Here is a 16,280-nt window from a genome sequence, read left to right as displayed (position 1 = left end):
ACGATAATCACCTCACATATTTCAACAGGGCATTTTGCTTTATTAATATTTAAAAAACATTTCCTAAACAACCAAACTTCAACAACATAAGGTCAGGGGTGGATTTAGTGATTTGGGGGCCCCGTGCAAAATATAAAAGAGAGGGGAAAGCTTTCACATTTCATCAAATATATCTTAATTTGTGTTCTGAAGATGACAGGTTTTACGGGTTTGGAACGACATGAGGGTGAGTAATTAATGACAGAATATTTTTTTGGGGGGTGAACTATCCCTTTAACTCAATCTGCTTGCAATCACATAATTATCTATAGGGCACAGCGGATTGGTTCCTGCTGTATTAGAGTTTTAACGCTGTTCACTTTGTAAGCACAGAGCAGCGCTTCCTTTTTGCAAACAAGAAGTATTCTCATCGCTTCATAATGTTAAGGCTGAACTGCTGTCGTCACATGGACGATTTTAACGAAGTCTTTACTAACTTTCTGGGCCTTGAAAGTGGCGATTATGTTGCAGTCTATAAGCCCTATTATAAGTCTGAATCCACTATTTACTAGTTTATTGATCGGAAAAATGCTTGGCACGCCCAGCTCATGGTCTAAAATTGCTGTCTCTATTCTCTAATGAGTAATGGGTGTGTTTTGGGCATAATAGAGTCTCATCTCGCATTCCCTTTAAAAGCCTGTTGTGCTTGCACCATGGCAAATTCGCTATTTAAATGGCAAAAATTGCAAGTGGAAAGACTGAACGCATCTCCAGAGAGGAATATATTTATTTTTAATATTTAAAAATGTTTGTGTGATGCTGCATGTCCCTGTGTGTGTAATAAGCAGAGTGTACATGCGTTGTGGACCCACCTAGGCGAATATTACTAACGCGTTCTTTAAATAACAAAAAAATAAAACTTTAGACCAGGTGCAGTTGGTCTATTTCAAAATAGCAACACGCCAACAATGCGTCTGAACATACCTCATTTTCGCGCAAATGAATTTGCTATTTAAACAACGTGGCACAGGATGTGACAATGATAACTGCGTCAGGCTGAAACTAGAAAGAACACTTGCGTCGCACCGAGTGTATGGACAGAAAGCTCTCAGATTTATGTTCTGAAGATGAACAAAGGTTTTACGGGTTTGGAACGACATGAGGGTGACCGAATTTTCATTTTTGGCCAAAATAACCCTTTAATGATATAACCAGCAGAAAAAGATACAAACAGTGAAACAATTTCGGAACGCCGCTCAACCAATGAAATTCGAGGGCCGGAACTGAATTGGTCAGATTGGCAAATCAAAATCAAGGATTACAGAAAGCCATGTAGGCTAATAATCACTGTAATAAGAAATTAGATGACAGGTTAAGATTATAAAATAATAAATATCTATCTGAGCATGAAGCATGTTGAAATAAATGTATATGACAGAGGGATGACATTTCTTCTTTTCAGTTGTCTTTATGTTGCCCTCCTTTCTTTGAAGTCCTGTCTTGCAGCAGGCCAGCAGCATACATCTGCAACACCGTATTCAAGGCTCAGCTAAAAGGAAATTGCTTTAATCCAAAATTGGGTTGAAGCAATTTCCCCGGCCTCTTCCTTAAGCAGTGCCAGATATGGGGACCACCTCAGCAGAGCCTCATGCAGGGGATGAATAGCAGACCTCAGTGTCCTCGGGGCATGTTAACTCTCGTTCCATATGCTGCCTAATTGGTTTAATTACTGTAATTATCTGCTGGGGTTCACATTGTACAGGCAGGAACGATTAATGGCTTCAAGAACACATGCAGACAGGAGTAGAAGAGAAGGGAACTGCTGAAGAATGCCAGCAGAAAGAGAGCCGATAAAGTTTGAAAGGACTGTCATGGCCACTCAGGGACAAGGCAAAACAGATCTAATTGAAATAATACTACAGAGAACTGAAAAATAGAGCTTGTGTTGTTGAGCGGGTAATTATTTGACCTGAAAACTTACAACAACACAGTGAAACTTCACAGGAAGCAATCATGCTAGTTATGTACCGTTTGCAGCCGTCTTCTTTAAAGCGTAACAGGGGAAACAAAGGGAAAAAGTTCATATTTCACTGTCAAGCTGTCACGCTCTGAAAGAACCGCATTTAAGGCACACTGATAGATGGGTTACAGTCTAGTAAGCATAATTAACCAATCTACACTTCCCTGAACATTGTATGATTGTATGAAAATGCAGATAAGATAAGCCGTTAAAAATAAACATCAAGGACACTTTCATCACAAAGCAGCATTTGTTTAGGCTAAATGGATACATTTTGTTTACAGAGTTTTCAGCAATATTAATAACACTAACATATTAAGTGTGGAAAGAATTGTTATATTTTTGCTAAATAAATGCACTAGGTCTTGTCCTACATTCAAATGTTTAAAATAAATATATATATATATATATATATATATATATATATATGGCTATATATAAATATATAACCACCAATTTCAGTTGAGAACAAACATTTTGGCCTTTGTTTATAATTGTTTGGAGACATTTTTTTTTTGCCAACTTTTCCCATTCCACATTTTCATTCCACATTACACATTTCCCATACATTGTCAGCCATTTATTGCCACAAAATAATGAAGAAGCATATAAGTTAAACTAATGGTTCTCAACTGGTGGGTCACAACCCCAAAATGAGTCATTCATCTGTTTTGTATGAAATCCTCAAACAATAAAATGCAACTAACAATATTACTGTGCATAAAAAAATAGCAATTATTATCAATACACTTATCGATCATAAGTTTATTGATCATAATGTAAGTTTGGTTCTTTTGGTCTGGACCAAAAAATTAAATTTTACATCCTGGTTCACTTAGTGTTCAAGCTGTCATTATTAACACCTAAAGACACGAAACAAGCAAGAAATAAGCCCGGCTTTTATGAAATTTGTGTATCAAATTACCAAGATGCTAACATTGATGATTGACAGGTTTTATTCTTAGAAAAGAATATGAACAAAACTACACAAGGAGAAAAAAAAACAATTACATTAAACACAGGTTCACTAAATGTGGTTTTGGACTGACTCCATTGCATTGCAGAGAACATGAAATTATTTAAAAGAATGAGGCATTTAAGAAACAAGAACTGTTGTTTTTTTTCAGGTCAGTTTATGTAACGGTATTAAATTTTTACATTGCTGGATCTATGCGTTCCAATTTTAATATACTGTAATGTTGGATTTGAGAACATTTTATTCACTTTTGTAAGCTAAACAATTAAAGTTGGGTCACAAATCGGTGCCCAGTGCAAAATCTACGCCCTGACACAACTGAGAACCACTTGATTGAACACACCAAAACACCAATGATGAAGAGAAAAAGAGCTGGTGAGTGTGGTAGCAGCCTAAAAAAATATTTTAAAAAATCATGAAGGCAACCAATGATTTGAAGAGGAGAAAGTGAGTGAGGATAAGAGAGGAGAGAGTGAGAAACACAGAAAGAAAAACGGAGGAAGGAAGACCAATATAGCCCCAAATTGGAGGATGTGTTTTTTGGTCAGAAACCCATCTCTAAAATTAGCAGGGATGTAAATTCCACAACGTTTCTGACTTTGTGTGTTCAGATGAAAAAGAGGGCGATGGAAAAGACAAGAAATAAATATAAAAGGGAGAACTCATACTTGAACTGTATAATGATGATTTTTACAATGGGAGTTCTTTAAAGAGCGGGGACATTTTCAAAGCCACTGTAAAGGAGGAGGAAACCTAAAAATGAAAGCCACAGGCCTCACACAAGACATTTCGCCATTAAGGTTTAACCATGTGTACAGCGCATAAAGCACCACAGCCCAGCCTTCAACACAGTCCTCACCTATGCTATTGTAGCCTGTAATTTAAGTTTAACACACATAGGGAAAAATGTGGCTCCCATAATTCTCATTCTGGGACATTTCTGCTCATAGATGGGAAAAGCGCTTTCCGTGCAATGTATTCTTTAATTGGCAAATGCTAGTAAGTGATTTCAAAATGTCATCCCCTCACTTTACAGCAAACTGACACTTTCTTTTCACTGGTATTCTCTTTGTATTTTCTTTACAGTAAACATGAATTGCCATTCACAACCACAATGTGACGTATTTTCAAATGAAATAGGATATTCAATGGGTAAAAAAAAAGAAATAGGGAGTGACTGTTTCGCTGCTGATTCTTCAGCGTCACGGAAAATCAACCATTAATGTGAGCTCGCAAAACTTCACCGTCTGCACTAAATGCAAGAGAAAAAAAAACTGAATAAGAGTAATAGCCTACCGTTTTATCGTCGTCTTCGCCGACTATCCATTCATGAACAAATGAATCTTTTTTTTAGTGAGTCAAAAACATACAGCACTCGAGTGTAGTCAGATTCCTGAAAAAATTTCTCTCAAGAGCTGGTTCTTCTAATAATGAATGGTTCAAAAGGACCAGTTCACTGAAATTAAGCTCTCCCTGCTATTACTGAATTAACATCTGACTCTCCCGAACCGTCATAAATAATTACTCTAAAATAGGCCTACTGTAAAACTGCATTTTACAAGCCTGTGTGGCCTAAGTGGCATCAGTGGAACAGGGTTTTTTTTTTTTTAAAGAGGTGAAGCAAGATATTACATTTTAATTAATAAAATACTTATTTGAAAATACACACTGAACCTCATGGCACTGTAAAATTAAAAGGCATAATTCCAAACCACTGATGCAGGTACATCTGAACAAAAGATGACGAAGCTGCCTAGACAATACAGACAAGCAGACATAAACGGACGCAGGTCACTTTGTTCCCTTGCTGTACCTGTTTGACTTCCATGATGGTATTTCATTCTTGAGCCAGCTTCCCCTGTCCGATTATTTTCGTATATAAATATTTACATTCCAACCTTGACATTTTCCACCTTATCAAAAGGGTGCATTAGTGGCATTGTTACCTACATCACTCAGCAGCAGCTGATAAATTCAATACTCTGGGCGCCAGACAAAAGCCTCTCTTAATTTGGGTTCAGTGAGGCTGTGGTTATGGACAGGAGGGGCTAAATTGAGAACAAAGTAAATTGTCCTGCACGGGTTATAAGGTTCATTGGTTTCTGTCATACTTTACAGATGGACAGCAAACCGGCAACTAATTAAATAGGGGCTGATCTGACCAATTAGATAATGCAGTCATGCAAAGCTTCTGGCTTCCTTGTGTACATTAGAGATGTATTGCTGACTTGCTCACTATGGCAATGTAATACAATGAAGCTGTAGGCCTAATTGGGAGCAGCAACTTTATTTATATTCTATTATGCCTTTTTATTGTTGTGGAGGAAGAAACAAATAAAGAAATCAAGGTGACATTTAACTTAAAGGCTACAAAGATTTTATTGTGACTGAAAGACAAACTTCCATTACAAATAAATCCCAATTCAGTGTCCTTAAAACAATAAATAAAGTAAAAAATAAATAGACTATTAAATAAAGTACAAAACAATTGGCCAAATCAAACATGTTTTTGGAAACATGCGTATGAGTGGGTTCTGTATGTTTGTAGAGCTTTTCAGATTTCAATATTTAAAATAAGTTCAGAACTAAGATAGATCAAAAATGACAAATTTCCCTTTTCAAAAAGTCCTGCCATTATTACAGTTTGCCAGTATCAACGTCCCATTTAAAAAAAGATATGAAACACAATATCAACTGCAAACAAACACTAAATATGTCATTTCTAAATATGCATTTAACATCTAGAAATAATCGGAATAAAGTGGAATTAACAAAGAACTGCAATACCATCTGTTAAGAGTTCAGGACTCTTATGGTAGCTGATTCTCTCCTCTGTAAATACAAAATAGAACAAAGAAGTTTAACATTAAAACAGCGTTTTTCCCCATACAAGGAGACTTGTATCTGCCCCCCCATCTGATACTCTATGGAGGTCCTGTAAATCAGAGGAAATAATCAAGGAAAGTTGTAGCATTTCATCGCAGCATATCTTGGATCAGTTAATCATAAACCAGATCTGCTGAAGATAGTCTCTGCAATTCACAGCTCCAGGCGACTTTAATCTGCTGATCCAAAATGAATAACAGACCTTGGTATATCATCCACATATCCCGGTAAACATAACTGTCTGTTTGATCATTCTCTTAGTTTGCAAGCACTGTCACTTGGTGAAAATATCTGAAAATCAAAACCGTGCGTTTGTTTGCAGAACCCCGCCGGATTACATTTTCCCATTTGATTTAGACCGACAATCCGTTCCAGAACAGTTTTTTCTTCTTTACCCATTTCCATTTTGTCATTCCGCTCGCTCTTTGTTCCTTCAATCCTTAATGTCATCATTGCTGCAGCCTTTCATAACGATAAGGGATGAGACAGCTGCAGAGATTTCTGATTTAAGTGCTATTCCATGGCGGTGCCTCCGCTCTTCTTGTTTGCAGAGAAAACACAGGATTTAAGGAACGCCTTGCTGCTCCGACTTTAAACTTGATGGTCCAAAGCATATAGCGCTGAGAGTGCAATTGTAATGAAAATGTCATCGTGCTAGACATCAGATCACGGCCAACTCAAGCATGATAGAAACCAGAGAGCGTTACAATTACCTTGATCTCATCCGAACATCACAAAGTCTTAAGTAAAACCCATAACCGCCAGCATTTCTGGTATAGAAAGACCTGTTGGCCTGTTTTTCTCTCGTAATGCTGAAGAGTTCAGTCAAATACAGAGCCAGTTCTCCTTTAACACCATTGAAGGAGCAACGTATAAGATCTGAGTGACCGCTAACTAGCACTGATCACTCTCTGGTGTGAATTAAGCATGCATATGAAACTAAACAACAAATTAAAAAAACAAAACTAAAGAAATGACTATATTTTCCACTAGAAAATAAACATATGCTTATTGGTAAAAAATATCTAATATACATGGTTTGATGCGCACATCAATAGCTTTTTGATTGTTTTACACTTCCTCCATTTTTGAGAAGTACATCAAATGCTACAAGTCTCCACGGCGGTGAGAGTCCATCTCGCTAGGCTGGAGGGTTAAGGCCAGGTCAAGGGCTGTCCCTGCAGTCCAATCCTGAGGCAGCTGAGAGTTTATTTAGTCCACAGCCAAAGGGTTTGGTCCCTTCGGTGCATTTTAAAGACAGTTCACACTGCAAACACACTCAGGGTGCTCGTCTGGTCCTTAAGCCCTAAGATGCTGTAGGCAATCCTCTTCAGATGGCCTGGCAGACGGACTCCGATGTTCCGGATATCCCTGGGAAACAGAGAAGAAAGTGTGAGACATGAGGGCAGGGTTTAGTTTCGTGTATATGTTTGTTGTATCTTCAGTTTTTCCTTTTCATTTTATGTTTTGTTCGATCTCACTGTTTTTGCTTAATTTTGGTTTTTCACTCTTAAGAATAATGGTTCCAAAACAACAGGGGTTTCACAGCAATGCCATAGATTAGAACCATTTTTGGTTCCTCAAAGCAGCTTTCAGCAAACAGTCACTATAACAGACTTTTCACAATAAAAGAACCTTTTGTGGAATAGAAAAGTTCCACGGAAGCTAAAGGTTCATAATGGAACCATGATAAAAATAAAAATAAACTTTATGTTTAAGAGTGTACAAAGCATGTATGAAAAACAAAATCAATCTAAAATGAATTCATGTTCATTTTCATTTCAGTTTGTTTTGAAGTTACACCATTAATTCACTTGAAAATGTTTATTCTTTAATTTCTGTCTAAGTTTAGTCTTCAGCTTTTATGTTAGTTTTATCCAAAGGTAATGCAAAGCTTTCCATGTATCTAAAATTTAAAAAAAAATAACTTAGGTCAATTTTCATATTTTACCTGGTCTTTGGAGTTTTCCCAGTTAAGTTTGTTTATATTTTTATAATACATTTTATTTGTGGAAATTTTTCATATAGTTTTTTTCTTTAGTCAATGATAAGAACACTGTGGGAGTCTACCTGAAAATTACACAATCTTATCTTTCGAAAAGTAATTTTACGTTATCCGAGTCCTAATTGCATTTTTAATTAGTGCCTTGATGATTTAACAAGTATTCCCTTCACCCGCCATGAATCAGAGCTGGCCGGCACAGTCAGCGGAGGACTTGTAAATAGTTTCTGGTTTTAAAGAGTGCTACCAGATGACACCAGATGGAACAGTCGGCCATAAAATAAAAGACAAACACATCAAAGACATTTCTGGTCCTCCACACAAAGTTCAGCAAGCTTCTAGGCTAAAAACACCCACGGGAGCTGAGCCAGAGGTCTTGGAGCTACGCTGTTACTACACTCCCAACCCCTTCATCAGTCAAACTGCCTCCTCTGTGAGGTCCAGCACTGTCGTCTCTACCTCCACATGTACATCAGCTTTCTCGTTCTCCATCCCTACACTCTTTCATCTCATGTCCTGACTTTTAAGTCCAATCCTGTTGATGTGAGGGGGAGTAGCCGCATAGCCTCATGGCCCCAGCAGGCAGAAACAGTGGTTCCTGGCTGCAGTGAAAGCACAGGCCACGGCTAGCGCTGTTGGGAATGGGAGGGATGAGAGAGTCTGCTGAAACAGTGGGAGGAAGGGAGGGATGGCAGAACAGGGGAGGGGGAACAGCATGCCACAATCCACCACATCCAGGCCACTAAAAACGAAGACTATTCTTTCTCTGCTGCCACAATGTTTTCCGCTCAAACTTGAAGCAACGAGTAGCATTTTATGCTGAGAAGACGCTGTGAAGTTTTTACATTTTTAAGTAAAATGTTACTGCCTGACTTGATTAAAAAAAGTCTTAAAGTTAAATTGTTATTACAATATATGTGGTTTCCGCTCTCGCCAGATACAGTAAATCAAAAATGGTCTGCGGTTGTGCGAGATTATCCTTGTAACCAAAGCATAAATTTAAGCCACATTCAATTACCGGATCCCTAAAACAAAAACATGGAAAATATTTATATGTTCTAGGAATTATTACAAGTTAAAAGATACCATCTTATTTAAATACGATCTTGTCCTGACCAATCAGCCTCAGTGTGTGCCACAGGAAAAAGAACTCTCCAAACACTCTAAATTCCTTTGCAAATTCCCAGAACTCTTAAATTATGTTCATCTGGGGCTATTTTATTCAAAGGACTCTTTTACATAAATGTCAGAGTTGCAGCCCAACTAATTTTGTATTATATAAGAGGGAAAATTTAAGGAATTCAATACTATATGTCCAAACATTACATATTTTAATAGTGAGATGATACTAATTTAATATTATTATTTGTAGTTATCATTATTTTACAACATTTTTAATAATAATAATAATAACACATGTATTTAGTTTTATTTGTGAACATTTATCAGTACATGGTGGAGACCTTAATAGCTAATTTATATATCAATTATTTTCACTAAATATTTCAGAATTTAAATAGTTGAATTAGAACTGTGAACATAATTTATACTCATGAAAAAAGAAAAAGTAAAAAAAAAATCTGTTATATATTTTACTAAATGCACTGAAAAGTATATATTTAGAGATACATTTTGAGAAAATTCAACACATGAAATGAACCATGTAAACTATTGAAAGATTAATTTAGTGACAAATCTAGTTTCTTATTGGCCAAGTCAAACATTCCATTTATCTGGAATTCCAGGATATGACCCACCAAGTAAAGCAGAAATCGACTCTGCAGAAATGCACTTTGGACTGTCTGCGTAATCTCATCTGATTGTTCACAGCTACACTTCCCCTGATAGCATGCTAAAGGTCTGGAATGATGGGAGCTTAGTGTTACTCACTCGCTCTTCATTTGTAGCACCTGTTCCATGCTGACGACCCCGGCTATGCTGAAGTTTTCACTGTACTGGCTCATCTTGATGGACTCCAGCCACTCCGCCACAGACCTGAAGGGAGAGCCATCTGAGCCACTGGTGCTGGGAAGCCGAATGGAAACTCTGACAAATACAGAACACAAATACATTCAGCAAACCACACAGTGAGACCTTTTTTGCCTTTCCCTTGTTGTAATTGTTGGGTGGTAGAGACACACTTCAAGAGGAAAACCTGTCTGTTCAGTTCAAGAATCTGATAAAGATACAAAACTGTCAGATACTCCCTCTTGCACACATACAGTGTGATAAACATCATATGCCAAAACCATTCAGAGGTGCCATTGGTACGTGGTACATGTCTAAACTTTCCCAGGGAATGACTTTGTTTGAAGTACCACTTGAATTTCTTGCACAAGATTGTGTAATAGATAGTGCGTGCCTCAACTTCTCTCTGCCATTCGAGTCTTGTAAAAATTCATAAAAGCCTTTTAAGAATTCAGAGTATGTGCAAAGCTCTTACCGAGGGTCAAAATCTGCAATGGCCTTCAGAGAATCTGGGCTCTTGAGGAGTTTGTCTAGTAGACTGACAATGTCACCAAAGCGAGGCCGTTTGGAGCGATCTTGCAGCCAGCACTGTAACATCAGCTGATACACGGCAGAGGGACAGTCCATCGGAGCAGGAAGGCGGAAAGCCTCATTAATGGCCTTCATTACCTAGAAGAAAAGATAGTCAGATAAGACATTTTGCTCAAAGGAAGATCCTTTGAGACAAACAGAAGAGTTTTTGTTCATAACCGGTGTGGTGTGGCCAGTCCGTACCTCATGGTTACTCATGTCCCAATAGGGCCTCTCTCCAAAGGCCATGACCTCCCACATGACAATGCCAAAACTCCACACATCACTTGCTGACGTGAATTTCCGGTAAGCTATGGCCTCCGGTGCAGTCCAGCGAATTGGAATTTTACCTCCCTGTTGGGCAAAAAACATATAAACAAGTGTCAGGCAATCCCTTGTAATTACAGAAAATCCTGAAATAATAACCAGGTTGTAGTAATGGTAAAATAAAGACATCTGGAGTTAAGTGCAGCTTCAGAGAACATTCAAACCACACATTTATTTGCAATCTGAACTTACACTGGTGGTGTAGGTTCCTTCAGGGTCATCCTCCAAAACACGTGACAAACCAAAGTCAGACACCTTGCACTCCAGGTTGCTGTTGACCAAGATGTTTCTGGCAGCCAGATCCCTGTGTACATAGCTCATGTCTGAGAGATATTTCATTCCGGCCGCAATGCCACGGAGCATACCAACTAACTGGAAGGACGACATCTCGCCATCATGGTCCTGTGAAGAAAAAGTTTCATTTCTAGATTTTCTGAAGAATTCTGACTAAATTATTTTATTTGCTGTTACATAACTATGCAAGTATGTTATTATCATCTGTCATCATTTTACTGTCTTGATGATGAATTTGACAAACATACCTTCAGGTATTTATCAAGAGCGCCATTTTCCATGTACTCTGTCACAATCATGGCATGCTTGACTGCAAAAAAAAAAAACAGAAATAAAGAGAGGCTTTACAATATTAAATGTAAAAAAAGCTAATTCTACTGAAATATATTCAGAGGATAAAAGTCAAATGAGAAAAAAAAAACGATTTTACTATTATTAATTTAAAATAAAATAAAAATATTATAAATCTATACCTTTTTATTCTCTACTATTTTCATTGTATATTTTATATCTAGTTTTTTTTTAAATTAAGTACAAATATGGAAAATAATAATTATATAATACAAATATTTTATATTTATAAGTAAAATAGCATATTTTGTTCCTAAATGAAACAAAAATGTGTGTTTGTATTACGTAATTTAATTACAAAATAAATGTAATTAGTTACAGTTACTGAGAAAAAAATGTGTAATTAAATTACAGTTACTGATTGTAATGATTACAAGGAGGGTTACACTTGTAATATTTTCTGTAAAAAGCTAGAATAATTTGAATAAAATTATTTTGGTGATTTTCGTTTAGTGAAGCGACGCTATTCTGATGCTTTTGATTGGCCCTATGTTTGAATTTACAGTGCACCACGCCTGCCAATTACATCAATCAACATTATATATATATATATATATATATATATATATATATATATATATACACATATATATATATATATAACATTATTATTGTTTTTATTTTTTTAACTAAAACTCACATTTGGTGACCACCCCCTCCAGTCGGATGATGTTCTGATGTGAGAACTGTCCCATGATGCTGGCCTCACTAAGGAAGTCTTGCCTCTGTTTCTCTGTGTAGCCTGGCTTCAGTGTCTTCACTGCGACCGCTGCTTCCTTCCGACCGGGGACTTTTAGAATTCCTCGATAAACCTCTCCAAACTCACCTACAGCACAGCAACACAAACCACCAAAGGGAGAGGCATACAGGCATCAGATAAGCAGCATAGCAAAGGGCAACTCCTTAATCGTGTCTCATGACAAATAGGGGTTATATAAAAACATGAAAAAGACACTTGGAGATATAACCAGCATCTGGTGCTGAGGCAATGGATAATCCTATGAATGGTTAGTGAGTGGATTCATGGGAGGGGGTCAGAAAGGGCATGAGAATTTGCGTACAACAAGCAGACAGAAAGTGGACAAGGGCCATGTCCTGTGGGCGGCTTGAGAGGGGAAAGCGTGACCACGGTACACTGATCCTCTTAAAAGTTTTTAATGTTTTAGATATAGCCTATAAACACTTTAGGACTTAGGACTAATTTAGCGGTTGTTGGTTTTATTTTTAAGTCATGATTAATTAACTCAGGTTTTTTATAGTAGCACTCCTCCATGTGGGATATGAAAAAAAGCTCTGGAGCGGGTTAAGAAAACAACACTAATTCAATTTGAATGACATTGGGGGGGTAAAAAAATGTCTCTGAGGGAAAGAATTACTACTCTAAAAATATTCTAGCTCTAACATGTAAAGCTTGAATTAGACAATTTCTGATGTTCGCTTTGTTTAAGCTGTCACTCCAATGAACTGTAAAAAAGCTGTCACTTTCAATGAACTGTAACATGACTTCAAATCAATGAGTGCTGAAAGTGCTATCCTCCAGAATGCCTTCAAAACAGCCCCACAGCGGTTTATCAAACTCCCACGTATGTACTAACCTGCTCCGATGACTTTCTGCTTCGTGACGTGACTAGGATGGATCTCGCTGGCAAACTTCAGCACTGCAGTGTTTGGATCTTCATAAGTGTGAGGATCAACATAGGTCTTCAACGGCTTCAACTGATCTGGGTTAACAAGAATTTAGGAAGAATTTAAGAGGAGGAAAGGGACAGGGTTTTAAAAGAAGAAAGCCACCAAATGAAATTCAATGCCACTAACCTGGGCTGGAGAAATAAGTGTCCTCTGGCCCTTGCCTGGTGTGAGAGTTTCTTCGGCTGTAGAAAAAAAAAAAACTCAATGAGGGCTCTATTTTTCAGCATACACACATTTCTTTTCAGACTCGAGTTTGAAGAGAGGCTAGGCTGGACTGGCTCCATTCAGCCGAGGAGTTTAGGAGGGGTAAAAAAAACGGACAGTATTTGCCAAGTGGTGACAGAGGTCTGGGTTATCACAGGGAACTAGAAGGGCTCAGGTCACCTTCACAGAACCGCTACAAACCCATCGCCTCTTATCTTACACAATATGCCTCTCTGATTCAGCTCCTTTCAAACATGCCTCTTGTTAAGATACACTTAGTGAGCAGTCAGCGGACAGTCAGCGAACTGATTCTTCCTCAAAACTGGTAAGGAGCAATTTCAGTAAGAGTGTGAGAGTGGTGAAAAGGAAACAGTGAATGGATTTTTAAGGAGAAAGAAAAGGAGCGGCTTGAAGGAGTGACTGGGGGAGAGGTACAAAGCCGGGTGTGTGCGTGAAGTGCTCGTTCCTAACCGTTTTCGCAGAAGCAGGACCACTACCACGATGAAAAGCATGACACCTCCCCCAATCGCCGCCCCGAGGATCACTGCTGTGTTTCCCGCTTTTTGAGGAGCTGGGAAAACAACAACAAAGCAGTCAGGCACATGAATCACTCAAGAATAAAACAACACTTCATAAACATAAAAGAGCGAACAAATATTCTCGGTTACTTTAGTACAAATATGCTGTTCAGGCTAAACAGAAAAGAAAAAAGGAAAAAACATTCTGAGGTAACACTTTAGAATAATGGTCATTACTTAACATGAACTAATAATGAACTGGACTTATAATTTATTTATCTTTGTTAATGTTCATTTCAGCATTTACTAATGCATTATTCAAATCTTGTTAACATTAGTTAATGCACTGTGAACTAACATGAACAAACCATGAACAGCTGTAACGTTAACAAAGATGAACAAATACAGTAACAAATTAACTTTCTTCACCTTGGGGGAGTGTTGAAAACTCCTGTTCCATGCTGTAGCTGCCCGGGCTTCCCTCTGAGCTGAGAGCTTGGACTTTAAACAAGTAGATGGTGGAAGGTGACAGATCACTGATATGAACCGAGTTCTTTTCCAGCACCAGCACAGTGTAGGTAGTGACCTTTCCACTTGCCTTCTCCTCATCATTTTCCTGTAGACATAACAATGAAAGGAAGATGATGAAACGGAGAATAACAATCCCACTATCATAGATGAGGATTTGCAGTAAGGTATTAGGGCTGAAAAGGATGTTGTTACTGACCTTCTTGCGATACATTAGCTCATAACGTGTGGAAACTGGTTTGGCACGGTGAGAAACAGACCACTGAAGTGAGAGGCTGGTGGGGCTACTTTCAACAAGGTGCATTGCAGTCACTTTTGGGGGATCTGGGGGTAAAACAGCAGTTAAGTGTCTCTGAAGTATATATGTTTTTTCATACTGCACTCTCAAAACTTTCAAATCCAATCTTTAGGACTAACTGTGCGACAAAGCTGTGTTGCTATTTGAGAAAAGAGTTGAGGGGAAAATGAGTTTAATTGGAAACAGTTCCAGTAAACACTGTGCACTTACTATGGCGATCTGAAAAAAAACTTGAAATCCGAGCTGACCGGAGTCACCGTACAGACTATAATTCACAAAATATCTGATTTTAATCGGATTCCAAACCACAAATGGAAGTGGTTGGGTTTGGGTTTGTAAACATTTGATTTTGAGGGGTTTTTTTGCTGTTTAGATTACAAAAAAAAAAGAAGAAGAAAAGATTTTTAGAGTAAAAGAGTAAACAAAGAAAAATAAATCTGATTTTTGCTGCATCATTGAACATTGCCTAAAGTATTTATAATATTTTCTTAATTTTTGATTTCCAAAAAGGACCAAAAAAAACTAAACACTATAGTTTAAAAGTTTGGGATCATTCAGATTTTTCAAAGCTTTTGAAAGAGGTTTCAATAAGGTGCCATTTATTGAATAAAAAAAACACAGAAATATTGTTAACAATTATTACAATTTTTAAAAAATTTAAATATATTTTAAAATGCAATTTATGCAAAAATGCAAAACTTCAGAGATCCATCAGAAAAATAAACGTTTCTTAATATAATTATTGTTTAAAAAACGCTTATGCTGCTTTTTTTGTGGAAACTGCTTTTCAGGATTCTTTGATGAATATAATATTAAAAAGAACCACATTTATTTGAAATGGAAATCTTTTGTAATATTATGCGTTTTTCATCACTTTTGATCAATTTAACACACTCCCCTGAAATTTAAACAGTAATCTGCAAATTCCTAAAAAGTTGAAAACAAAAACAAAGTACACTGCATTTTTTTCAATATCTCTGATCAATACTGACCTGTATAATGTAAAGCGGTGTTAATGCTGGTAATGGCTCTCTTATTGCTGAACTGCGACACTCCGCTGCGTGCCTCCACGGTGAAGGTGTAGTTCAAATGGGGCTCCAGTTCACTCACAGTGACTCTGGTCTCCTTCAGGTCAGCGTTGCTTGGGTCAAAGCGCACTTTCTCGCCACAAGACTGACAGCCCTTCACCTCACACCGCTCGCAAACCACAGTGTATGTGATGTCTTTGCGGCCACCGGTGTCTGCAGGGGGCCTCCATGACAACTGAAGCCTGCCAATTGACATCTGAGCTGTGGTGGCCAGCAGACTTTGAGGAGCGGAGGGTAAACCTGAGTAGACAAAGAGCAGACAAGCCTTTTATTTACCTGTTCACCTATACTGGTTTAGCTAATCCCTAAATAAAAGAAGGACACAGAAAGGATATTGTAGGTAAATATGAAATGACAGAAACTAGCTCATGACAGCAATGAATGTTCAAGGTAGACATTTTGACTTCGCACCAGAGCAAGCGGCTGTCTCGGGGTCTTCAGGTGCTCGATAAAAGCCCTCCTTGCAGGAACAGCTGATGGCGCCACGGCCCGAGAGCTGGGTGTTTTCTGGACAGGGTTTGCAGGCCTCAGAGGACACTGAAGATTTGAAGAAGCCTGGCTGACATTCTGCACACACACACA

At 37.9% G+C, this 16,280-nt stretch overlaps 1 protein-coding gene across 2 annotated transcripts in view; it reads right to left on the bottom strand.

The window, feature by feature from the left end:
* Window positions 1–5,345: 5,345 nt before the first annotated feature.
* epha2b (eph receptor A2 b) overlaps window positions 5,346–16,280 on the bottom strand; it is a 37,716-nt gene continuing 26,781 nt past the window's right edge. For both annotated transcript variants that reach the window (XM_067446213.1, XM_067446212.1), the window contains exons 4-17: window positions 16,110–16,265; window positions 15,603–15,938; window positions 14,512–14,636; window positions 14,214–14,400; window positions 13,738–13,837; window positions 13,189–13,244; window positions 12,969–13,094; window positions 12,014–12,199; window positions 11,271–11,332; window positions 10,921–11,130; window positions 10,606–10,755; window positions 10,307–10,500; window positions 9,754–9,909; window positions 5,346–7,232 (exon numbers count right to left, since the gene is read on the bottom strand). In XM_067446213.1, the coding sequence (XP_067302314.1) occupies window positions 7,124–7,232; window positions 9,754–9,909; window positions 10,307–10,500; window positions 10,606–10,755; window positions 10,921–11,130; window positions 11,271–11,332; window positions 12,014–12,199; window positions 12,969–13,094; window positions 13,189–13,244; window positions 13,738–13,837; window positions 14,214–14,400; window positions 14,512–14,636; window positions 15,603–15,938; window positions 16,110–16,265 (2,153 nt within the window). In that variant the 3' untranslated portion in view covers window positions 5,346–7,123. The remainder of the gene's footprint in view (window positions 7,233–9,753; window positions 9,910–10,306; window positions 10,501–10,605; window positions 10,756–10,920; window positions 11,131–11,270; window positions 11,333–12,013; window positions 12,200–12,968; window positions 13,095–13,188; window positions 13,245–13,737; window positions 13,838–14,213; window positions 14,401–14,511; window positions 14,637–15,602; window positions 15,939–16,109; window positions 16,266–16,280) is intronic.

The sequence above is a fragment of the Pseudorasbora parva genome, chromosome 6 (genome assembly GCF_024679245.1).
Source record: "Pseudorasbora parva isolate DD20220531a chromosome 6, ASM2467924v1, whole genome shotgun sequence".
NCBI lineage: Eukaryota > Metazoa > Chordata > Actinopteri > Cypriniformes > Gobionidae > Pseudorasbora > Pseudorasbora parva.
The sequence above is the reverse complement of the archived record's forward strand: the minus strand, read 5'-3'. Positions and strand labels throughout refer to the sequence as shown.